This window comes from Calidris pugnax, unplaced genomic scaffold (genome assembly GCF_001431845.1).
Source record: "Calidris pugnax isolate Ruff unplaced genomic scaffold, ASM143184v1 scaffold24, whole genome shotgun sequence".
In the NCBI taxonomy this organism is placed as follows: Eukaryota; Metazoa; Chordata; class Aves; order Charadriiformes; family Scolopacidae; genus Calidris; species Calidris pugnax.
In genome coordinates this window covers 40,114,035-40,133,476 of record NW_015090922.1, presented here as the reverse complement: position 1 = coordinate 40,133,476, position 19,442 = coordinate 40,114,035, and the positions used below count along the sequence as shown (strand labels likewise).

General features: G+C 40.0%; 1 protein-coding gene across 1 annotated transcript in view; it reads right to left on the bottom strand.

Moving 5' to 3' along the window:
- The window catches only part of SNX9 (sorting nexin 9), a 59,388-nt gene extending 40,263 nt beyond the window's left edge, over positions 1 to 19,125 (bottom strand). The window contains exons 1-5 of the mRNA XM_014951118.1: positions 19,027 to 19,125; positions 16,602 to 16,676; positions 15,141 to 15,263; positions 2,051 to 2,234; positions 1,041 to 1,191 (exon numbers count right to left, since the gene is read on the bottom strand). Coding sequence (XP_014806604.1) covers positions 1,041 to 1,191; positions 2,051 to 2,234; positions 15,141 to 15,263; positions 16,602 to 16,676; positions 19,027 to 19,104 — 611 coding nt within the window. The 5' untranslated portion in view covers positions 19,105 to 19,125. The remainder of the gene's footprint in view (positions 1 to 1,040; positions 1,192 to 2,050; positions 2,235 to 15,140; positions 15,264 to 16,601; positions 16,677 to 19,026) is intronic.
- Between the last annotated feature and the right edge of the window lie 317 nt (positions 19,126 to 19,442).

Here is a 19,442-nt window from a genome sequence, read left to right as displayed (position 1 = left end):
AAGTTGTAACATGAGATAATGCCAGTATCAATCAGTTGAAAGAATGACAGACTGCAGATTTATCAAGTGCTTCTAAACACTAGTTACATTAAATAATTTATCCGCCAATTAGAAAGAAAACCACATAAAAATCACTGTAATATCCTTAAGGTCTGTGTAAAAAGTCTTACAAAAAGCAAGTGGTGGTTCACTTTTTAATTAGGAGGATACTTAGCCCTTCAAGTACTGCCAACCTACTGCCTCCTTGCAGAAACACAGGTAGGACTTACTTCACAGACAAATAACTCTCTTAAATAAGGTATGTTTATGGTGGTTATACTAAATGGGTTGGCAACAAGTAGATGCCAAGATGACGCAAAGGTACAGTTGCAAAACTGGACAAAGCCTCCACTGATGAACAAAATCAACTGCCTCTGCATGACTGGTTGTTAATTTTGGTTACCTACCACAGAGATTACCACACAGTAACTTCTCAGAGTAACAGTAGTTTTAGAATAAACAAACAGTAAGTTGTAACATGAGATAATGCCAGTATAACCCTGGCAAAGCCTCATGCTATTGCAAGATTTTTATCTTAAAAATAATCAAGCTTTCTGTGGCTCAAGAACCAACCCAGGTGATGCACAGACACAGGTGAGCAACTCAAATTGCTCACAAACTCTGGGGCAGCATGTCCAATCAGTCTTGCTGTATGGACAAGTCATCCATCACCTTTCATTTTCACTAAGCACACAGTGCTAGAGACAGTTAAATTCTAAAGACCAGTAGGTCAAGAAGTTCAGACCTTGAAAAACTGTCATTTGCCTGCACAACACCTCAAAAAATTGTACAGCTTTGTCATCTATTTTCTGGCTCTCATGGATCTGTGTTTTCTGATCACGCAAGGAGAATGCTGAGCTACAAACCATTTCCACTTTTACCCCAAAACTGTAATATTTACATTGCATATTTCAAGAAGGTTGAATGGTCACACATTTACACATCTTGAAAAATTCCAATTCTCTTCAATATATACACATTTGCCCCGCATTTTCCATTACTTGTTAAGTGGTAACTTCATAGCAGCTGCACGAGAATTTCCACGCTGGACCCCCCCAGCCTCTGATGCCTCAGTCTCCTTGTAACCCAGGTAAGACGGTGAAGCTGATTTTGGGTCATCCCAGTCATCGTCCCAGTCATCGTCATCAGCAGCTGATGAAGTACAGGAGGGAGCAAGGGGACAGGGAAAGGAGAAAGTTAAATATTTTCTCTTTAAAAGCAGCAGCAGCTACCTCAGCACTCATACACAATAATCAACAAGGTAGAGCTAAGTTCAGCCTTCTGTTTTATGATTCCTCCTCAATTAGCACCATTCCCACCAAATACAACCTGCAAAACACTATATTAGAAATCCATTGAGGGAGAGGGGAAAAAAAAAAAAAAGAAAAAAGAAAAAAAAAGGAAAATAAAAGAAAATAAAAAAGAAAAAAAATGAGAGATGCTGGTGTAGGAAGATGAATTCAATACTGCTCCATATCCATAGACTCCACATTAGCACTCCCCAGTTAAAAGTTCTCCTCTTAATTTAGGCCTTTACTACAAAAGTATAGAGAAGCCTTCTGAAAGGCTAGCCACTTCCTAAAATTAAGGATTTAAGAGACTACATCTTCACAGGCCTGAGGGCACAAAATCAAGGTTGTTTAAGTTGTAGTTATGCAAGCTGAACGACATGCCTGAGAATAGATCAGGTATGCACAAGACTTTGGCTCGCCAGATTTCCATACAAATTTGAGGTATCTGTTATGGTGGATCTGATCTAGTGGGGTTTTTAATTTTATTTTTAAAAACACTATTATTTTAGGGTCCAATTTACCTACATAGCAATGTGCTTTGTTTTTTTTTTTTAAATAAGTTATTATTTTAGGGTCCAATTTACCTACATAGCAATGTGCTTTGGTTTGTTTTTTTTTTTAAGTCAGTCACGTTCTATAATCATGAAAGATTAAAGACTTTTTACCTCTACTGTCCACCTACTCTAACGTATTAAAAAATAAGAGCATTATTAGCACACCTGGTCCTTGATATGCCTGTGGATGACCGAACGCCCCTGCTGTCTCCCAGTTATTTGAAGCACTGTTCCTCTGGCCGGCTGCACTTTCCGCTTTCGTCGCCCAGCTGTCACCAGCGTTTCCATTATCCCAGTTCCCAGACTTCCCAACGTTCCAGCTGGACCAAGGGTCACTGGCATTGTTTGCCTACATGGTGTAAAGACAGAAGTAAAGAAGAAATGAGTAATGGCCGTGTACTTTCATCCTGAAGTCTTTGATCTTGTCTTGATCGGCTGTGAGTTTGCATTCAGCGCTGCGCTTGTTCCATTTAGGAGCAGCTGCCAAATCCTACATTCCCAGCTACATGGCTCTGAAATGCAGCGAGCACCTGGAAGAACTGCTCAGCTTTCCAGCAATGTGACACCAATACATACTAATAAGAATGTTACATCTCCTCAGGGAAATTAAACTATTTGTTCCAACAGCGTTAGGAAGCACTCCTACCCATGATAATTATTTTACACCAACACCAGAAGTATGGTGCCTGTGAACTATTAATTACATAAAGCCATGGACTAATTAGAACGTTTAAAACAGGAACTCAAAAGCCAAGGATTAGTTTTTTTTCCAAATGTTTATTTTGTCAAACTCAGATTAATGGCCTTACTAAAAGCAAATCATAAATTGCCCACCCACACCATCACTGTTGGTGTGATGGTTGGGAAGTCAGGGCCAGCAACTCGCTCGGCTTCCCTGTGAGATCTTAATTAATTCATGTCGAAGACGAGGGAAGGAAACAAACAGCTGCCAGGGAACAGTCTGGCATTTCCCTGTAGACCTACTCTCTCAGCATAAGCTTCTGGTGAAGGTAATCACACATACCCTTCTGCTGATGCTGCTGTGGAGGTGGAAACCTCAGCGAGAGAGCAGAGCAGACATGTCTCTAACTACTGCATCAATTTGTCAAATCAAATCTGTCAGTAAGTTGGATTAATAGCTTAGCATCCTGCTCAGCTCCTCGATTTTAACACTAGACTTTGAAAAAGCATTGATTAGTTAAGTGCAGTCTCCTCCAGACACTAGCTAACAAAGAAAAAAAAACCAAAACCACACAAATCAAAATCCACACTCCCAAAGTGTAGGAGGAAGAACAAGGGGAAGGAAAGCAAACAAAGCCTTGTCTTGTTCAGCAGAGGGAGAAATGGAGTTTTGCAAAACCAAGTCTCAAAACCTACAGAAGCCAGGGCATTATTTTTATCACGAGGCAGCATATCAAAGATGGTACGCCTAATATAAATTAATTGCTATTAGACTATAACATTTACATAAATCTTAGAACATTTACCAGTACCAAAAATTCAATAAAACTCCCACTAAAAGCTAAATTGTTCTCTTCAAAAATGTTGAATATGTTTGTTTCTTACACAAAATACACAAAACCAGGTACAGTTACTCCACACTCCATTTTTCTTCACTAAAATTTTCTTCTCCCATTTCAGCTCTGAGATACTACTTGGGGATGAGAGCTCTTGCTTTAGTTCAGGTTAGGGGGAAATCACCATTCAGAAGACACACTAGAGTCAGCAGGTCTCTAGGAACTGATGGCATGAGAGAGATTATGTGGGCTGCATCTATATTGATAGTTTGGGGGATTTGTTTTTGAGGATGAAACTGATGCAACAACACTACTCCCTAAGGGAGTGGTATCATTGAGGTCTACCTAATTCTTGGATAGCTGATACACAGTGCTACTCCCAGCAATTACAAAGAGGTTGGCTGGTAACTTACGAAGTATCAGCCTGCTTTTCCTATGATGGTCACCCGATATGAGTTTATGGAAAGAGGAAAAACCCATACACACCATCAGAGCTTATCATCTTTGCTAAAGGAAAAAAAAAACCCATACACTGGGGCCCAACCACACGGGAAAGCGTGCCTGCTCCTAACATAACTTAGAACACCTAGAAAAGAATAGTTTGCATATTTATTTGCATATACTTCTGCAATATATGTTGTGCTGATCACTAGCAAACGAAAGCCCAGAAGTGGGATGATTGCCAAAGACTGAGTAAAGTTTTCCTCTTCTCTGTAGTTCATGTGAAATCTGGTACATGAGTGGGTGGCAAAGAAACCTTAAAATCTGCTGCAAAACAAGAGGGAGACAATAATATTAGCACTAAAAACATTACTGAAGAATGACTGTCAAGAGCAACCATCACCAAACTTGCAGACAGGTACCGATATATACTAAATGCTCCACAGCAAGGGGTAATGGGTTACTTAAACTGCACTCTCAGATGGTTTATCTTTATGTACCTACATGGAAGCACTATTCAAATCAGAAAATTTTACTTCTAAAGTGACCAAGAAAGTTCTGGGGTAAGCTTTGCCCCTACGCGTATTTCCCCCAGACTAAAACTGGGGTGGGATATGCTATTCCCACTCAGCTTCCTTCACCCAAAGGGTCCACATTTCTTTCCGAGGCACTGGGAAGAGGGTAAGAGATCAGTTAGGAATGAGTGTGTGTGTATATAGATACATACACACACCCACACACATCTCAAAGAGCATTTACAGGTCTCCTGTCACCTTTTTTCAAATGTTTGCCTACATACACATACACCGTGGACATTTATAAGTAGTAGCCAAATATCAGTAACAGTGGAGAAGGTCTCAGGAATCAGGTCTGCCATCATCAAAGTCCCACACACTGTGAAGGGCCAAGTAAAGACACAGCATTGATTAAAAGGGCAATCTCAGCTGCAGTCAGCAGTTCTGTGGATCTCAGCACCTGACCAATTCCATAGGAGAAGCCATTCGTGTGGCTTAGCTCTGGTTGAATAAACCATAATTAAGACAGCAAGTATTTTGTAAGCGATTAAATTATATGTTCCCACACCTTTACTTTTCCATAACTGAAACTGATAATCCTCTGATCTCTCTTTAGTCACCACAAAAAAGATGAAGAGTCCTTGCAAGAAGCTGTTATTTAGTCAATATAGCTCAATACAGCACACCTACCATCCAAGTATACAAGCAAATCTCAAATGCAAACACATAGATATTAATGCCACACCATGCATAATTAAGAAACTAATCAACCTTCAAATGAAACATTGCATCTCTTGGCTCCTCAAGATAACATCAAACAAGTACAATGAGATTAAATTCAAGAATAAACTCTTTAAAGGCAGCCAGTTTTCCCTTTTGTAGACTATTACAGAGTTGCTTGCTCCTACTTTTCTAGGAGAAAAACCACCACAAAAAGCTTTTTTGGGGAACAGACAGAGGGAACACATTACTAAATATTTTAAGAGCCTTCCATTAAGGGCAGATTCAAACCCACTATAGAAACAGATCATTACTGGTGGGGGCCTGGGGGAGGGGGCAAGAAGTCTAATATTTTTTTAAAGAACTAATTATAGTTGAACAAGAAAAAATTCCACCACAGGAAAATCCTCAACTTGGGGGTGGAATATCAGTATCTTCATCAAATGAATCATTAATTAAACAGGAAGAAGTGACATCTTTGTTATTTTCTGGATAATCTAAAGTTATACACAGTAAAGCTAAGTCACGGAGGCAGCTCTCTGCACTATCTAAAAAATCTTTTCTTGACCTCTTGGCCAACTAAATTGTTTCTGGCAGACTCCTTCCTCACATTAATGGATGCTCCTGATGGATGAATAGATCCATTCTATGCCTGAGGGACAAAAGCCAAACAAAACATGATGTTCAGATGCTAAAACTAAGTTGAGTACCTATAAAAATCTAGGTAACTGTGCCATCAAAAATTATAACTGCCAATCATAACAAATAGATCTTGAAGTCTACCCTGAGAGGTAGAAGCCATGCTGAAACAGTGACTATAGAAAGTAAGCCTGATCTTTGTTTAGTTTAAGGAAGATGAGGCTGAGGGGAGACCTCATCACTCTCTACAACTACTTGAAAGGACACTGTAGAGAGGTTGGTGCTGGTCTCTTCTCACAGGTAATTAGTGCTAGAACAAGAGGAAATGGATTCAAACTGCAACAGGGTAGGTTTAGACTAGACCTGAGGAAGAAATTCTTCACAGAAAGAGTGGTCAGACACTGGAACAGGCTGCCCAGGGAGGTGGTTGAGTCACCATCCTTGGATGAGTTTAAGAGTCATTTAGATGTGGTGTTGGGAGATATGGTGTAGGGGAGAAGTTTGTAGAGTAGGGTAGATAGTTGGACTCGATGATCCCAAGGGTCTTTTCAAACCTAGATGATTCTATGATCAGATCAAGGGAAGTCCAGGACAGCCAACGCTGCAATGAGAAGCGTTACACTCCTGAAGAGGGGCTGAAGAGAGACAGAAGAATGGCAGAAAATACAAGAGTCATGGTGGCTCAGCTGAATAGCTCACAGGACTGAACATACCTCTCCAGTTTTATAGCTGCCTTAGTTACCTGCATGGAGACAATGCCTTAGACATACTCAGACATTACAAACTCTGAATAGATACATTAAAAAAAAAAAAGTGAATATAGACAGTCACCCTAAAAATCAAGCTTTTTTCCTCCAGGAAGAAATATGAAGGACTAAAAGCCTACTCTGCAGCAATCACAGAACTGCCTTCACTGTGCTGTATTTACCATAGAGCAAGCGTGCACGTGAGCAGACACCGAAGCAGCTGCCATGCCCGTGATATTCTACGCCCAAGCTTTCTTCCTGGTAAATCATTACCTTAGCATTGTGGACCTGGGCACTTCTTTCACTCCTGAAGGGCAGCCCTCTTTTCTATTGTACAATTTAACTATGTATTCTCCTTAAAGAAATCCTCCAGGAAAAGCAAGAGTGGAGATGGGCTAGAGTTTAAGGGATAACCAGCCTTAGAGACACACATACTAGAATGTTCCTGTAGACAAATACATGAAAGCAACAGTAGAGAGGACCCTCAGAAGCAGCTGACACGAAGCAGTAACAATGCCAAGGAAACCATTTGTTCCCCAGTTGCTCCTGTCACCTCACTTAAGTGAATATAGACAGTCACCCTAAAAATCAAGCTTTTTTCCTCCAGGAAGAAATATGAAGGACTAAAAGCCTACTCTGCAGCAATCACAGAACTGCCTTCACTGCGCTGTATTTACCATAGAGCAAGCGTGCACGTGAGCAGACACCGAAGCAGCTGCCATGCCCGTGATATTCTACGCCCAAGCTTTCTTCCTGGTAAATCATTACCTTAGCATTGTGGACCTGGGCACTTCTTTCACTCCTGAAGGGCAGCCCTCTTTTCTATTGTACAATTTAACCATATATTCTCCTTAAAGAAATCCTCCAGGAAAAGCAAGAGTGGAGATGGGCTAGAGTTTAAGGGATAACCAGCCTTAGAGACACACATACTAGAATGTTCCTGTAGACAAATACATGAAAGCAACAGTAGAGTGGACCCTCAGAAGCAGCTGACACGAAGGCAGTAACAATGCTGTCCAAGGAAACCATTTGTTCCCCAGCTGCTCCTGTCACCTCACTTCCTTCCACAGGAAACCATCATTCAGCACCTCCACTCCCAGTCCCACTGCCGCCTTCAGAAAGTAGTCCCTGCAAAGAAGCCTGCTCGCAAACCACATACAGCCAAGGCACACCCATTGGACACTCCTAGTTTTCATAGAATAGACCAGAATCATAGAATAGTTTGGGTTGGAGGGGACCTTTACAGGTCACCTAGTCCCACCTCCCCTGCAATAAGCAGGAACATCGTCAACTAGATCAGGTTGCTCAGAGACCTGTCCACCCTGACCTTGAATATCTCCAGGGATGGGGCATCTGCCACCTTTCTGAGCAACCTGTTCCCACATGTTAACACCCTCACTGTAAAAAATTTCTTCCTTATATCTAGTATAAATTTTCCCTCTTCTTAAGCTGTTACGACAGGCCTATCACGACAGGCCCTGCTAAAATGTTTGTCTCCATCTTTCCTTTAGGCCCCCTTTAAGTACTGAATAGGTCACAATAAGGTCTCCCTGAAGCCTTCTCTTGTTTCCTTATATCTAGTCTAAATCTTCCCTCTTATTAAGCTGTTACAACAGGCCTATCACAACAGGCCCTGCTAAAACGTTTGTCTCCATCTGTCCTTTAGGCCCCCTTTAAGTACTGAATAGGTCACAATAAGGTCTCCCTGAAGCCTTCTCTTGTTCGGGCTGAACAACCCCAACTCTCTCAGCCTGTCCTCATAGAAGAGGTGCTCCAGCCCTCTGATTGTTTTTGTGGCCCACCTCTGGACCTGCTCCAACAGGTCCATGTCCTTCCTGCATTGAGGACTCCAGAGCTGGACACAGTACGCCAGGTAGGGTCTCAGGAGAGCAGAATAGAGGGGCAGAATCACCTCTCTTGACCTGCTGGTCATGCTTCTTTTGATGCAGCCTAGGATGTGGTTGGCTTTCTGGGCTGCCAGTGCACAGTGTTAGCTCATGTCTGGCTTTTCACCCACCAGTATACCCAAGTCCTTCTTAGCAGGGGGAAAAACCCAACACCAGTGGAAGAACTGAGTTACTACCATGAAGAGCAGAGCAGTTAGTTTTTTTGTTGTTTTCCCACTTCCAATTCCATATCCTTACCTGTGAAGTTATTCATAGCCAGAGTAGACTACAGACTGTATGGCTTCTGCACAGTGCAGGCCCAAGATTTCCAGGATTTGACTCCTGATTCAGCTCCAAAAAAAGCCACATTTGAAATACTGAATGGTCTTTTAGAAAGATACATAATTTAGACTTAAGCAAAAAATTCTCAGCGATGGGACAAGGGGAGAGAGAAAACCTAATCTGTTGTCACCCTCACTGCTTAAAGGAAATGATTTATTTTTTTAAATTAAAGTTTCCATAGTTCTAACTTTCAGACACTAAAAATCCTATATACATTTACTCAATGGAGCTCTCTCAGGTATCTGGGTTTTGTTACCCACACCTGCACATAAAAATGGCAATCAAGTCACCTCTTTATATTCTTGTCTTCTCTTGAGCTGATTTCAATCCCTAATGGTTTCTTCTTGAAACACAGATGAGAAATTTCAGACAGTTTTCCAAGTAGCAGTCACAGCAATGCCAGAAACAGAAGAAAGACTCCCTGTTCCTCTCTGATGTTCCCTAGACATCCCAGGATCAGGCTAAACAGATTAAACAAGGCTTTATCCTTCCTTTTTGGGAAAAGCACTCTGTATTTTTGTTTGGGAACAGAGGACAGGAGCTTCCCTTGTCACCTTTTTTTGGAGGAGGACTTGAAGATTATTACTGGCTATGGCTTTTCAGCTTACCATTGTCAGTGACAAAAGCCAACAATTCCACCTTAAAATAAGAAGTGGTCAATGAACAATTAACAAAAATAAATTAGATCAAAAAGGAAACTCTTTACTGCAGTAAGTCTCCTGCTGTGGTGGAGGGGATTGTGCAACGCATGCCACTGCAAGTGTGCAAGCAAGCAGAAACACTCATAGGAGGGCTGATAAGATTGTCGTCATTAGCAAGCTAAAATATTCTTTATATAGTCCATGCCAAACTACAAGGCCACGAGGCTACCTCAGGAAACAAGAAGTCAATACAAAACTACAAGAAAAAGAATATGCAAACATTGCAAACTGTGGACAATGACTATTTCAGTAGTCGGATTTTGCCGGAGGGTACGAGTACAGACAAGAGGTGAGGAGCTATCAAAGTACTGCAGTTTAACAACTTGCTGCCTGAGCCTTTGCATTCCACAAAAGAAAAGCTCCAGATAGCTCCGTAATCGGAATTGGTACAATCACTGTCACGTGTTGGACAGTTTGGTTTTGGGTTGTTGTTTTTTTTTTTTAATATGTGAACAGGATTCATCTCAAAGCAAGCAAGCCACTTTTTCCAGTACTGTATGGGAGTCACTGCCTGTACTTTGGTTAAACAAGAATTAGTCACAAATTCCTGTTACAGGTCTGAATGCAATATTGCGACTGGGATCGGGGGGAAAAAAAGAGTTGCTTTCAAATGACGCATGGCAATGGAGAATGTTATAGTGTCATTATCTGTAACAGGAACTAAAAGTTACTAATCATGAAAGCCAAGTTAGCATAAAAACGCTCCAGGTTGGGTTTGGGTTTTTAGTGTTTTGTTTTTCATTTCTGAACAGTTCTAAACCACCAGTTTTGCTTGTACTTCTTTTTAGATGTCTTTTGCGCTATGCTCTTCTAGACATTATTTACACACACACAGAGGCAACTTCACACTTAATCTCACAAACGTATACATTTATGCAGAGTTAAGATTTATTAGTCAAGGAAGCAATAATTTCCAAAATCCATAAACAATTGTAATTGTAACTTCCATAGTGAAGCCACCTCCATATTTTCTAAGGTAACTTAGCATACTGGTTTAACAAGACAAACTGGACTCAGCCAAACATGAATGAGTCACATTTCCCATGACAATACTTCTACTTCACTGCACACACAGCAACTCAGAGAATGGAAACACTGTCACAGGAATGCAATAACATGCATGTCAAAATTTCCACGTAAGTACAATAGTGCACTCTTATTACTGTATTTGTTTTCTTGAATATTTGCATTTATTGATGCTCAGCAGTTTAGGGGGGAAAGGGCAGTTATGGTGTGCAAATTTAACCATGACAATTTCCCTTTCCAGCACTGAGCTGCAAAGAGTAGAAAAGACGGGAAGTAAAGCTCTGGGAATAACTACTTTAGTGTTCACCTTATGCACGTTCAACAACTTATGTCTACACAAAAGGTAACCCAAGAGGCACCTCAGCTCCTGCACGCTAATCTAGGTGTTTTCACTACTATTTATTCATCCTGCCTATACCAGAGTCCCACAGTTTTCTGAAGGGTAAAGGGTTTTCTACACCTGAGACAGTCCATTTATTCTCATCGTTCAACAACTGTGTAGCAACTTCTCTTTCTTCCACTGGGAAAGGAACTATCCCAAGTGACTTCACACTTACCACTGGATAAAACAATACACACAGGAGAGGTTTCTGTCAGTTGCTCCCTGTACTTACTCACGGGGTCTTGCTGCTCTGCCCACAACATAACTGAAGACACGAAACATACGGATTCACTAAGGTCACACTGGAATTAACTGACAGATCTGGAATTCACAGAAATCTGAATTCTCAGGATAGTTATTTAATCCAGAACTAAGAAGAGCTGTAGAGTCATCTTCATACAGAAGCAGGCTCGGCAGTGATTAGAGAATCAGTGTCAAGAAAAGGGAACAAACTCCTCTACAAACGCAACTTATGGTTAACTACAGGAACTATTTTTATATGTTAAATTCTGTGAAGCCACATCTACAGCTCCTACGTCAACATAACTGGTGATCCACTTCCACCCTGAAACAGGCAGGCAGTACCCCACTTTAATTTCATTTATACATTTTTATTACTAGTTTTCTATTCTCCAGAGGGGGGGGAAAAAAAAAAAAAAAGGCTAGACTTCACGCACTAAAAGGGAAGAAAAAACATACAGACTAAAATATATGATATATTGAAATTTATAGCATTTCTATCCCACGTTTCAACATGCTTTTTACACAGGCTGTAAATAGCTGGACTACATTATGGCTAATTGTACATGTATTTTGTTTACAGATCACTAATGAAACTACTGCACAGATAAAGTTTTAGCTTCTTAATAAGGAGAACTAGTTCGGGCCAGTATAATTATACTTTAGATGAAATCTAAAAACCTCAGACAAACCCTATTGTTAAAACAGAAAGCTGATATTTGTTCACAGCTTTTAAAACATTTTAAGTTAGAGAAATGAAAAACCACCACAAGTTGTGGTTTAGAATGGAGAGAGAGACCCTTGCTGTTAAAACAGCAGTTTCTGAACCTGGAACACACACAAAATAAATGCAAGTACATCTGTGACTTGAGACCAAAAAACCCCCAAACCCAGTTGGAGGAGACTACTCAGAATTAATTTTATATTAATGCTTGTATTTCCATACATGCTTTAACTATGAAGACTTCAAATGCCACCAAGCTAACAACCTCTTGGTCAAACTCAATGAGAAACACTATTTAAAACTGTGAAGCAGGATATCCGTTGTTGCTACAGCCCCTGGAAGCAACTCATCAGAAATGAGAAATTTTGTGTGCAGTGTATTTCAAGATGTTTATTTGGTTTTACCTGCCATAATTTATATTAATTTCAGGGCCATTATTGCCAGTGTCGTTCTAATACCCAAAGAGTTTACTGGTAACTTAATTTAATATATGTATATATATATGGAAAAGAGAAAAACATATAGTAAACAGAAAAAGCAAGCGCTGATATACTTAACTCTACCGGTTGTTCCAAATGACAGCCTAAAATTAGCAACCTGCATTGCTTCTCAGAGGAACAGTGGATTGACAGAGAAGAAAGGTTTCTCATTCCCTGTGTTTCCTCTGACCAAGGGCTACAACATTAAAACAGCACGAGACCCACACAAAAGCTACGCAACAGCCTCCATCTTCAGCAACTAAGGGTTACTTAAATTGTATTTTGTTTAATAATTTTTTTTTTAAGGCTTTTCTGACATTAAGCCACAAATATCACGTGCAGAATGTAACATTGAATTCTCCTATCTGCTTTTCTATTTCTGACTGTAAAAACAGCTGCCTTGAGTCATTTTTTCCCCTTGTTTATGTTTAATTAACTTCATTGCTTCCTGATCGCTTTCATCTCCCCAATATCTTCTACAGGTAGCTCTTTAAAAGAGCAGCTACAAGCTTTACTGAGGCAGCTGTTGCTGAGACACTACTGATGAACAAGCTGGGGAAAGAGTGAGCTGCCCAAGGGTCATGTGGAATTCTCTTCTCCTTAGGAAGTGCCTCTGTGCCCCTTTTCTTCTGTCACTTTACATCTGTGGCAAACCCAGGTAAGGTACAACACCAAAGTGCTGATCATTGTCTCTTTCTCAGTGGAGAAAAGCAAGTAAAAGCAGCTGCTTCTAATTATTGTTTATGAACTACTTTTCAGGAGATTATTTACTGAAGAACGACAATAAAACCTTCTTAGAAAAGGACAGACAGGGAGCAGGGCAGTGTTTGAGCTGATGATGTTTTCTTAACACAAAAAAAGATATGGATTCCAGAGCAGGAAACCAAAAGCCTCTTGTTTTCCTGGAGAGCAAGAAGGGATGGGTGTAGATAGAGGGAAGAAGTAAGTTTTATTTTGAGAGAGAGATATGTATGCATAGAAACTGATCTGAGAAAACCGTAATGATTTAGGGTTCTGTATTACATGCAGCAATGCTACTTGAGAAAAGCAGTCATCCCCCCAGACCTAGTAGGGCATATGAAGATGTGCCAGCAAAAATATAATGTATAAAGCTAAAAAAATAAATTTGTTGGAATTTTTTAAAGGCCTGTCAGAAGTGTGTTGCCATTTGAGATACATTTCTAAACTGACAGGCTAACAAGTTCAGAACTCTAAAAATAAAACAGAAAAAAAAAAAGTTATACAGTTTGCATTCAAATGTAACTGGTTGTACTGGCTTTGGTTGGGATTGAGTTGATTTTCTTCAATACTTTGAAGCATTGGTATAGTGCTATGTTTTGGATTTGTGATCAGTATTGATAACAGACATGTTTTAGTTATGGCTGAGCAGCACCTACACCTACCCTTCAAGGCCTTCTCTGCTTCTCACCCCACCAGCAAGCAGGCTGGGGCTGCACAAGAAGTTGGGAGGTGACACAGCTGGGAGAACTGATCCCAACTGACCAAAGGGTTATTCCATATCATACGATATATGCTCAGTATATAAAGCTGGGGGAAGAAGGAATGGGGGGACATTTAGAGTGATGGCATTTCATCTTCCCAATTAAACCGTTAGATGTGATGGAGCCCTGCTTTCCTAGAGATGTCTGAACACCTGCCTGCTGATGGGAAGTAGTGAATGAATTCCTTGGTTTGCTTTGCTTGTGTGCACAGCTTTTGCTCTACCTATTAAAGTGTCTTTAGCCCAACCCACGAGTCTCTACACTTTTACCCTTCTGATTCTCTCCCTATCCTGCTGGTGGTGGAGTGAGCAAGCAGCTGTGTGGGGCTTAGCTGCCATAACACTATGGTTAAATGTTCTCTTAAAAAAGGTAGCCAAAAAAACCACCCCACACTCACACATTTCAACTGAGCCAGATCTATCATTTTTAGTAAGGGTTGGTACTGAAAGACTATACAACAACCTGTTTTTTTTACTTACTGTTAAAAGAATGGAAGGAATTCTAAGAATTAAAACCTCTTTTAACTTACTGAAGGGGGGGTGGAATGTTGTGTCATTACATGTATGTTAAAAGTGTCTTAATGTTCACAGAAAGTAATTTCTTCAATACAATAGTAGTAAGAGAAATCCCAAAACATCTTGAAGTGCTTTTGTAAAGTCTTCTTGTAATAAACTTGTACCCCCCCCATGTTACTATAAAGTATAATAGATGACATAAAATATCAGTATTTAGGAAAGCTACTATTTCTTATTCAGTCCACCAGACTACATCTATGAATATTTTAGTTCTCACTACTGTGCCACCTCCAGCATTAATTCTTTTTACATCGACCCGTGACTGGACTTTTTATTAGTTCTCACTACTGTGCCACCTCCAGCATCAATTCTTTTTACATCAACCCATGACTGGACTTTTTATTTTTTTGCTCTCCATAGCCTGAACACTCAAGTTTCATTTAAGACGAAGTGCTTTGTATATTAACCTAGTCACTCATGAAGGCACTTGAAGAGTAAATCAATTGCTTGCAACTGTGAATCTGAACACTGTTCAATCCGAAGTGCTTGAGCAAACTCATGTTATCGTAACCAAATGCAGAGTAATACATCTAGGAAGAAGGGTCATACCCACAAAACAGAAGATCACACTCTTATAAGCAGTGACTCTAAAAGAGAATCCAGCATGCAGGGGATGAACAGTGTTCAGACTGTTAGAACACAGTATCTGAACAGTCACACATATCATTAATATTCAACAAAACTGTTCCCTAATGAAAACACAATTCCTTTTATTATTATTGAAGGTTCACAAATACAGTACAGCATAACTGAAGAGTGCAAGCACTTATGTCAACAAAACTTGCCATGCCCACTGTGCCTGAAAAGCCATGAGACATACCTGATTACTGCTTTTTGCAGCAGAGTTGGTCTGAGCTGTACTTGAAGAAAGGGAATCAAAAAAGGCTTGGTCAGCTAATGAGTTACCGCAGCTAATTCCATCTTTTGCACCTTCGGTTATGATCTGGAATGGAAAGAGTTGCAAAGGATTTTTTATGCTTCCAATAATCAAATTATGCTGTTTATCATATATAATCATCCTAACATTCATGCCACTTGACTTTAAGATGGTTGCACATACCCTTTTTGAATTCAAATTCAATCGAACCTTTTATAAGAAACTGATGTGATAATCTGGAGAATTTACTTCCACAACAGAAGGAATTTGGTTTGCATTATAACAGTGTAACAAGTAAGACTGTTGTGGCAGTGGACACCTATCTATAAATTCCCCAAGGATTAACAAGGTTGTTAACATTACTGCTTGGAGACTGGGAATTCAATACTCAGAGTATCAGTTTGGGACAGCAAGTTTGGAGAGCCAAAAGCTACTAGACCATGAGCAAGCCAACTGAAGACAGGGGAAAAAAAAGCTCACATGAGCCAGCATCAAATGTGCTCCCCTGTTTTTTTATACTTTATTTAATAAACACAGCACTGGTGAAGGAAGGGAGGCACATGCCTTAAGAGGAAGGTGCAAAAATTACACCCAGAATCCTCACCTAACTGGCAACCTGCAAACGTCCTAGACCCTCCAGGAGTGAACTGGATTCTAGTCTTTGCATTGAGACCCCCATTCTATCCCCACCCCCATACCACCAGTCTTTAAGCAAAGAGCAGATCGACACACACTGAAGAGACAGCAAAACCCCTCAGGAAGAAGAAAAGTGAGCAGTCCCTGGATTTGGGATCCCATATCCTGAGCCCCAGAAATGGGGTTCCATTCCAGAGATTTGTGAGCTTGTGGCAAATCAGCCACAGACACCTGTGTAAACTTGCATTACTCATTTCACATCTGTATCTTCAGACAAGAAAACAAAACAATTACTGGATCACAAGACCCTCAAAACCAGGAGCAGACTCAAAATAGCTCATGTTCTGCAGATCACCAGCATTTATTATAGATAAGAGCTTGTGGCAAATCAGCCACAGACACCTGTGTAAACTTGCATTACTCATTTCACATCTGTATCTTCAGACAAGAAAACAAAACAATTACTGGATCACAAGACCCTCAAAACCAGGAGCAGACTCAAAATAGCTCACGTTCTGCACATCACCAGCATTTACTATAGATAACCTCCTGTTGCGTTTCTTTGGAAACCACTAAGAAGCAGGGTAGCTTTGGATGGTGTGTTTGCACTGGTCTCCAAAAGCAGCTACAGTTGCTACAATAATGTTATATATTCCAGGCTTTAACATTGGAAGTTTTATGTGTGAGCACTGCAGCTTGATCAGCAAACCAGAAGATGACTTTTTCAGTAGTTCTGCTTTCTCAGTGCAGAGCAGCGTAGTCACTTACCTCAACGTAATCTGTTGGAACAAGTCCCCTCTCACCTTGGCTGTTTTTTCCTTCTAACCAGCCTCCACCGACATCCTAAAAGAAGTAATAATGTAGAAATAGTTTTGCTAGATAAGTCCCACAGCGTGCTTTAAACAGCTCAGGAGGAAGCACTGTCTTGCTGTCAAATGCAACATTCGAAATACAGTTATGACTAAGACCACGAACAAACTTGTTGAAATCTGCTGAAGCAGCAGATACTAATTTAAACAGAACAGGCTGTGCTTGTTTCACACAGCTATTGTGGACTTTAGATTTAACAAGTGTGAGGTGGAAAGAGGTTGACTTTCAGCCCTTGTGATCATTTATGAAATGATAGTCAATTGTCTGGACAAAGACTGCATCAAAAACACAGCTCCTAATATGCCAATTCCAAAGTGCTAATTTTAATCAACACATTATAAAGAAACAAGACTCAAGGAATTAAGATATTGGTAATATCTGTACAATTTCTGCTTTGCATACTGAAGGTGCAGAAGTTTGTGGTGAGTGGGAAGTATAACAAAAATATTAGGGATAATCTAAGATTAAGAGAGGCGCATGCCATGCATGATCTGGGGACACTTTCTAGTTTACATTTTATTTCAGAGGTAGGTCTCACGCTATTATTTTGGAAAGAACTAACACAGTTTAACTCTGATGTCAGTGGGACATCCTGTTATTGTTTGGGGATTTTTCAAAGATACACTCTACATACACTAAGAAACCTTTGCAGTTAAGCAAAGTCAATTCCAGGACATTATCTGGAAGAAGCCAGTTTTGTTTTAAATCAAGCTGTTCTTTGAACACAGTTACATGTCAAGCTATCTCACAGCTGAAATTTGGAACCACATATGCTAGACAGCAATTACTGAATTTCAGGTTTTCTTAATTTGCCTTTTAATGGATTTGTTTATTGAAAATTTTGTTCTTTCACTTGGAAAGTTTACGTCATTCTGGACATAGTAAGGAGAAGTCTGCTTATGTATTCAAGATTTTAAACAATCAGTTATTGAAATAACAAACATTCATTTGCTTTTTCTTATATTCTTAAAAGCTTACTCTCAAGAACACAGAAACAACTAGACATCTCAGGTTATAGATTCAACTAGTTTGGCTAATCTGCAAGAGCTATAACATCTTGAGCCAGAAGTCACATTTGCACCACTGCACTTAAGAGCAATCATCAATGGACTTTCATGACTTACACTATTGATGTCTAAACTTACGTCGAAAAAGATTGAGAACCTTTGTGGCAATCCATTCCACAGTTTAATCGTGGACAGCATAAAATAAAGATTTACTTGGTTTTAAATATACTGCCTTAAGACACAGATACCTTGCTCAGCAGGAACTAGCTTAGAAGTGGTAAGGTATTTATTTAGTCCTACTTCTGTTAAACAGCATTAAACTCCTGAACTCCTTTAAAACGTCACCTCTGCCACAGCATCACATAATATCCAAGAGGATGCTGGCTCTATTAAATACCTGCTTCAAATATTTAAGATCAGTGGAACTAGTAATTATCAGGATTACACATGACTTGGCTCTTCAAAGGATCAATTTATTCTGCAGAACCCACGTTTCCTACACAACCAGATACATAAAACCTGGCATCAAGATCAGGCAGTTTTAGTCTGCATGTGTTTTAAAAGGAAAGTCTGTTCACTCAGCCAAATCACTACACAAAAATCAAAAGCAGAATCAACTAACAATTACCTTGTTACCACGCGTAAGAATTATAAAGGACAATAAAAGCACACTCAAAATCAAGTTGTCGACACAAATCAAAGGTCAATGTACACAAAATTAAATGTATTACGAACTCCCTGATAGCACTACCGTAGTATTTTCTCTACTCCTTCCCTGTACCTTGTCCATATTGCTTTAATTATGAAAGGACACACAATTTAGTAACAAATTTTGTCACACGTTCTTTGAACAAACTTGGAATGCTGAAGTCATTGAGTAAGAAATGCAAAACTGAGAAGGGAGCTGGCATGTCAGACTTAAATGCAAGTGGCAAGCACCCGAATGATTACATACTCACAGAATGTGGAACATCAGGCACACAAAATAAGATAATGAATTCAGATGTAAAGGGTATCGCCATCATTAGCTCCTTCCTCTGCCTTGTCACTTAGCTCTGTTTACAGGGGAACAAAGCTGAGCAAATTCCTAAGTGTGCAGGCACAACCCGAGAGGGCCCCTGTCCTCCAAAGCTGCTCATCACATTTATTTCCACAAAGCTATTAGAAAAATTCTTTGGACATAGTTTATTCCCTAATTCTTCAAGGGAGGGTAGCCAGGGCTCTCAGGTGTCACCTAGCATCTTTTTTTCTTCCATCAGCTAGAAGTAGGTCAGGAAAAGTACACTGAAGCCTTGATTCCATCTCAGTTTTCTTACCGGGTTGGTAATTACGATGATCTCTCCTTCGCTGACTGTCAGCTCATTGTTTCCAGGCTCAGCAGCAAAATCATACATAACACGGGCCTGTATGTGAAAAAGAATATAGCAGTGAGCCTTCCAGCTTATTTAGAACATTTCATGAAGGTCATATCAGCACAACTTACTGTTAAGTAGCAGAAATAGTAAGTGGGGTAAGGCTGAACGTACAAAGAAAAGAGCAGCCCAGCATGTGGGAAGCTAACATCTCCTAAATTTGAACTCCAAACAGAACACTAATGCAAACTTTAAGAGATGAAAATCTCCTGTAGAGCTTGTTAAAGATGATCATTATTTTCCAGGAGGATTCACAGTTTAAGATTGGCTGTTCTCTGCCATGACCAGAACTATCTGTACCAACTTTTTCCAGGGGAAGA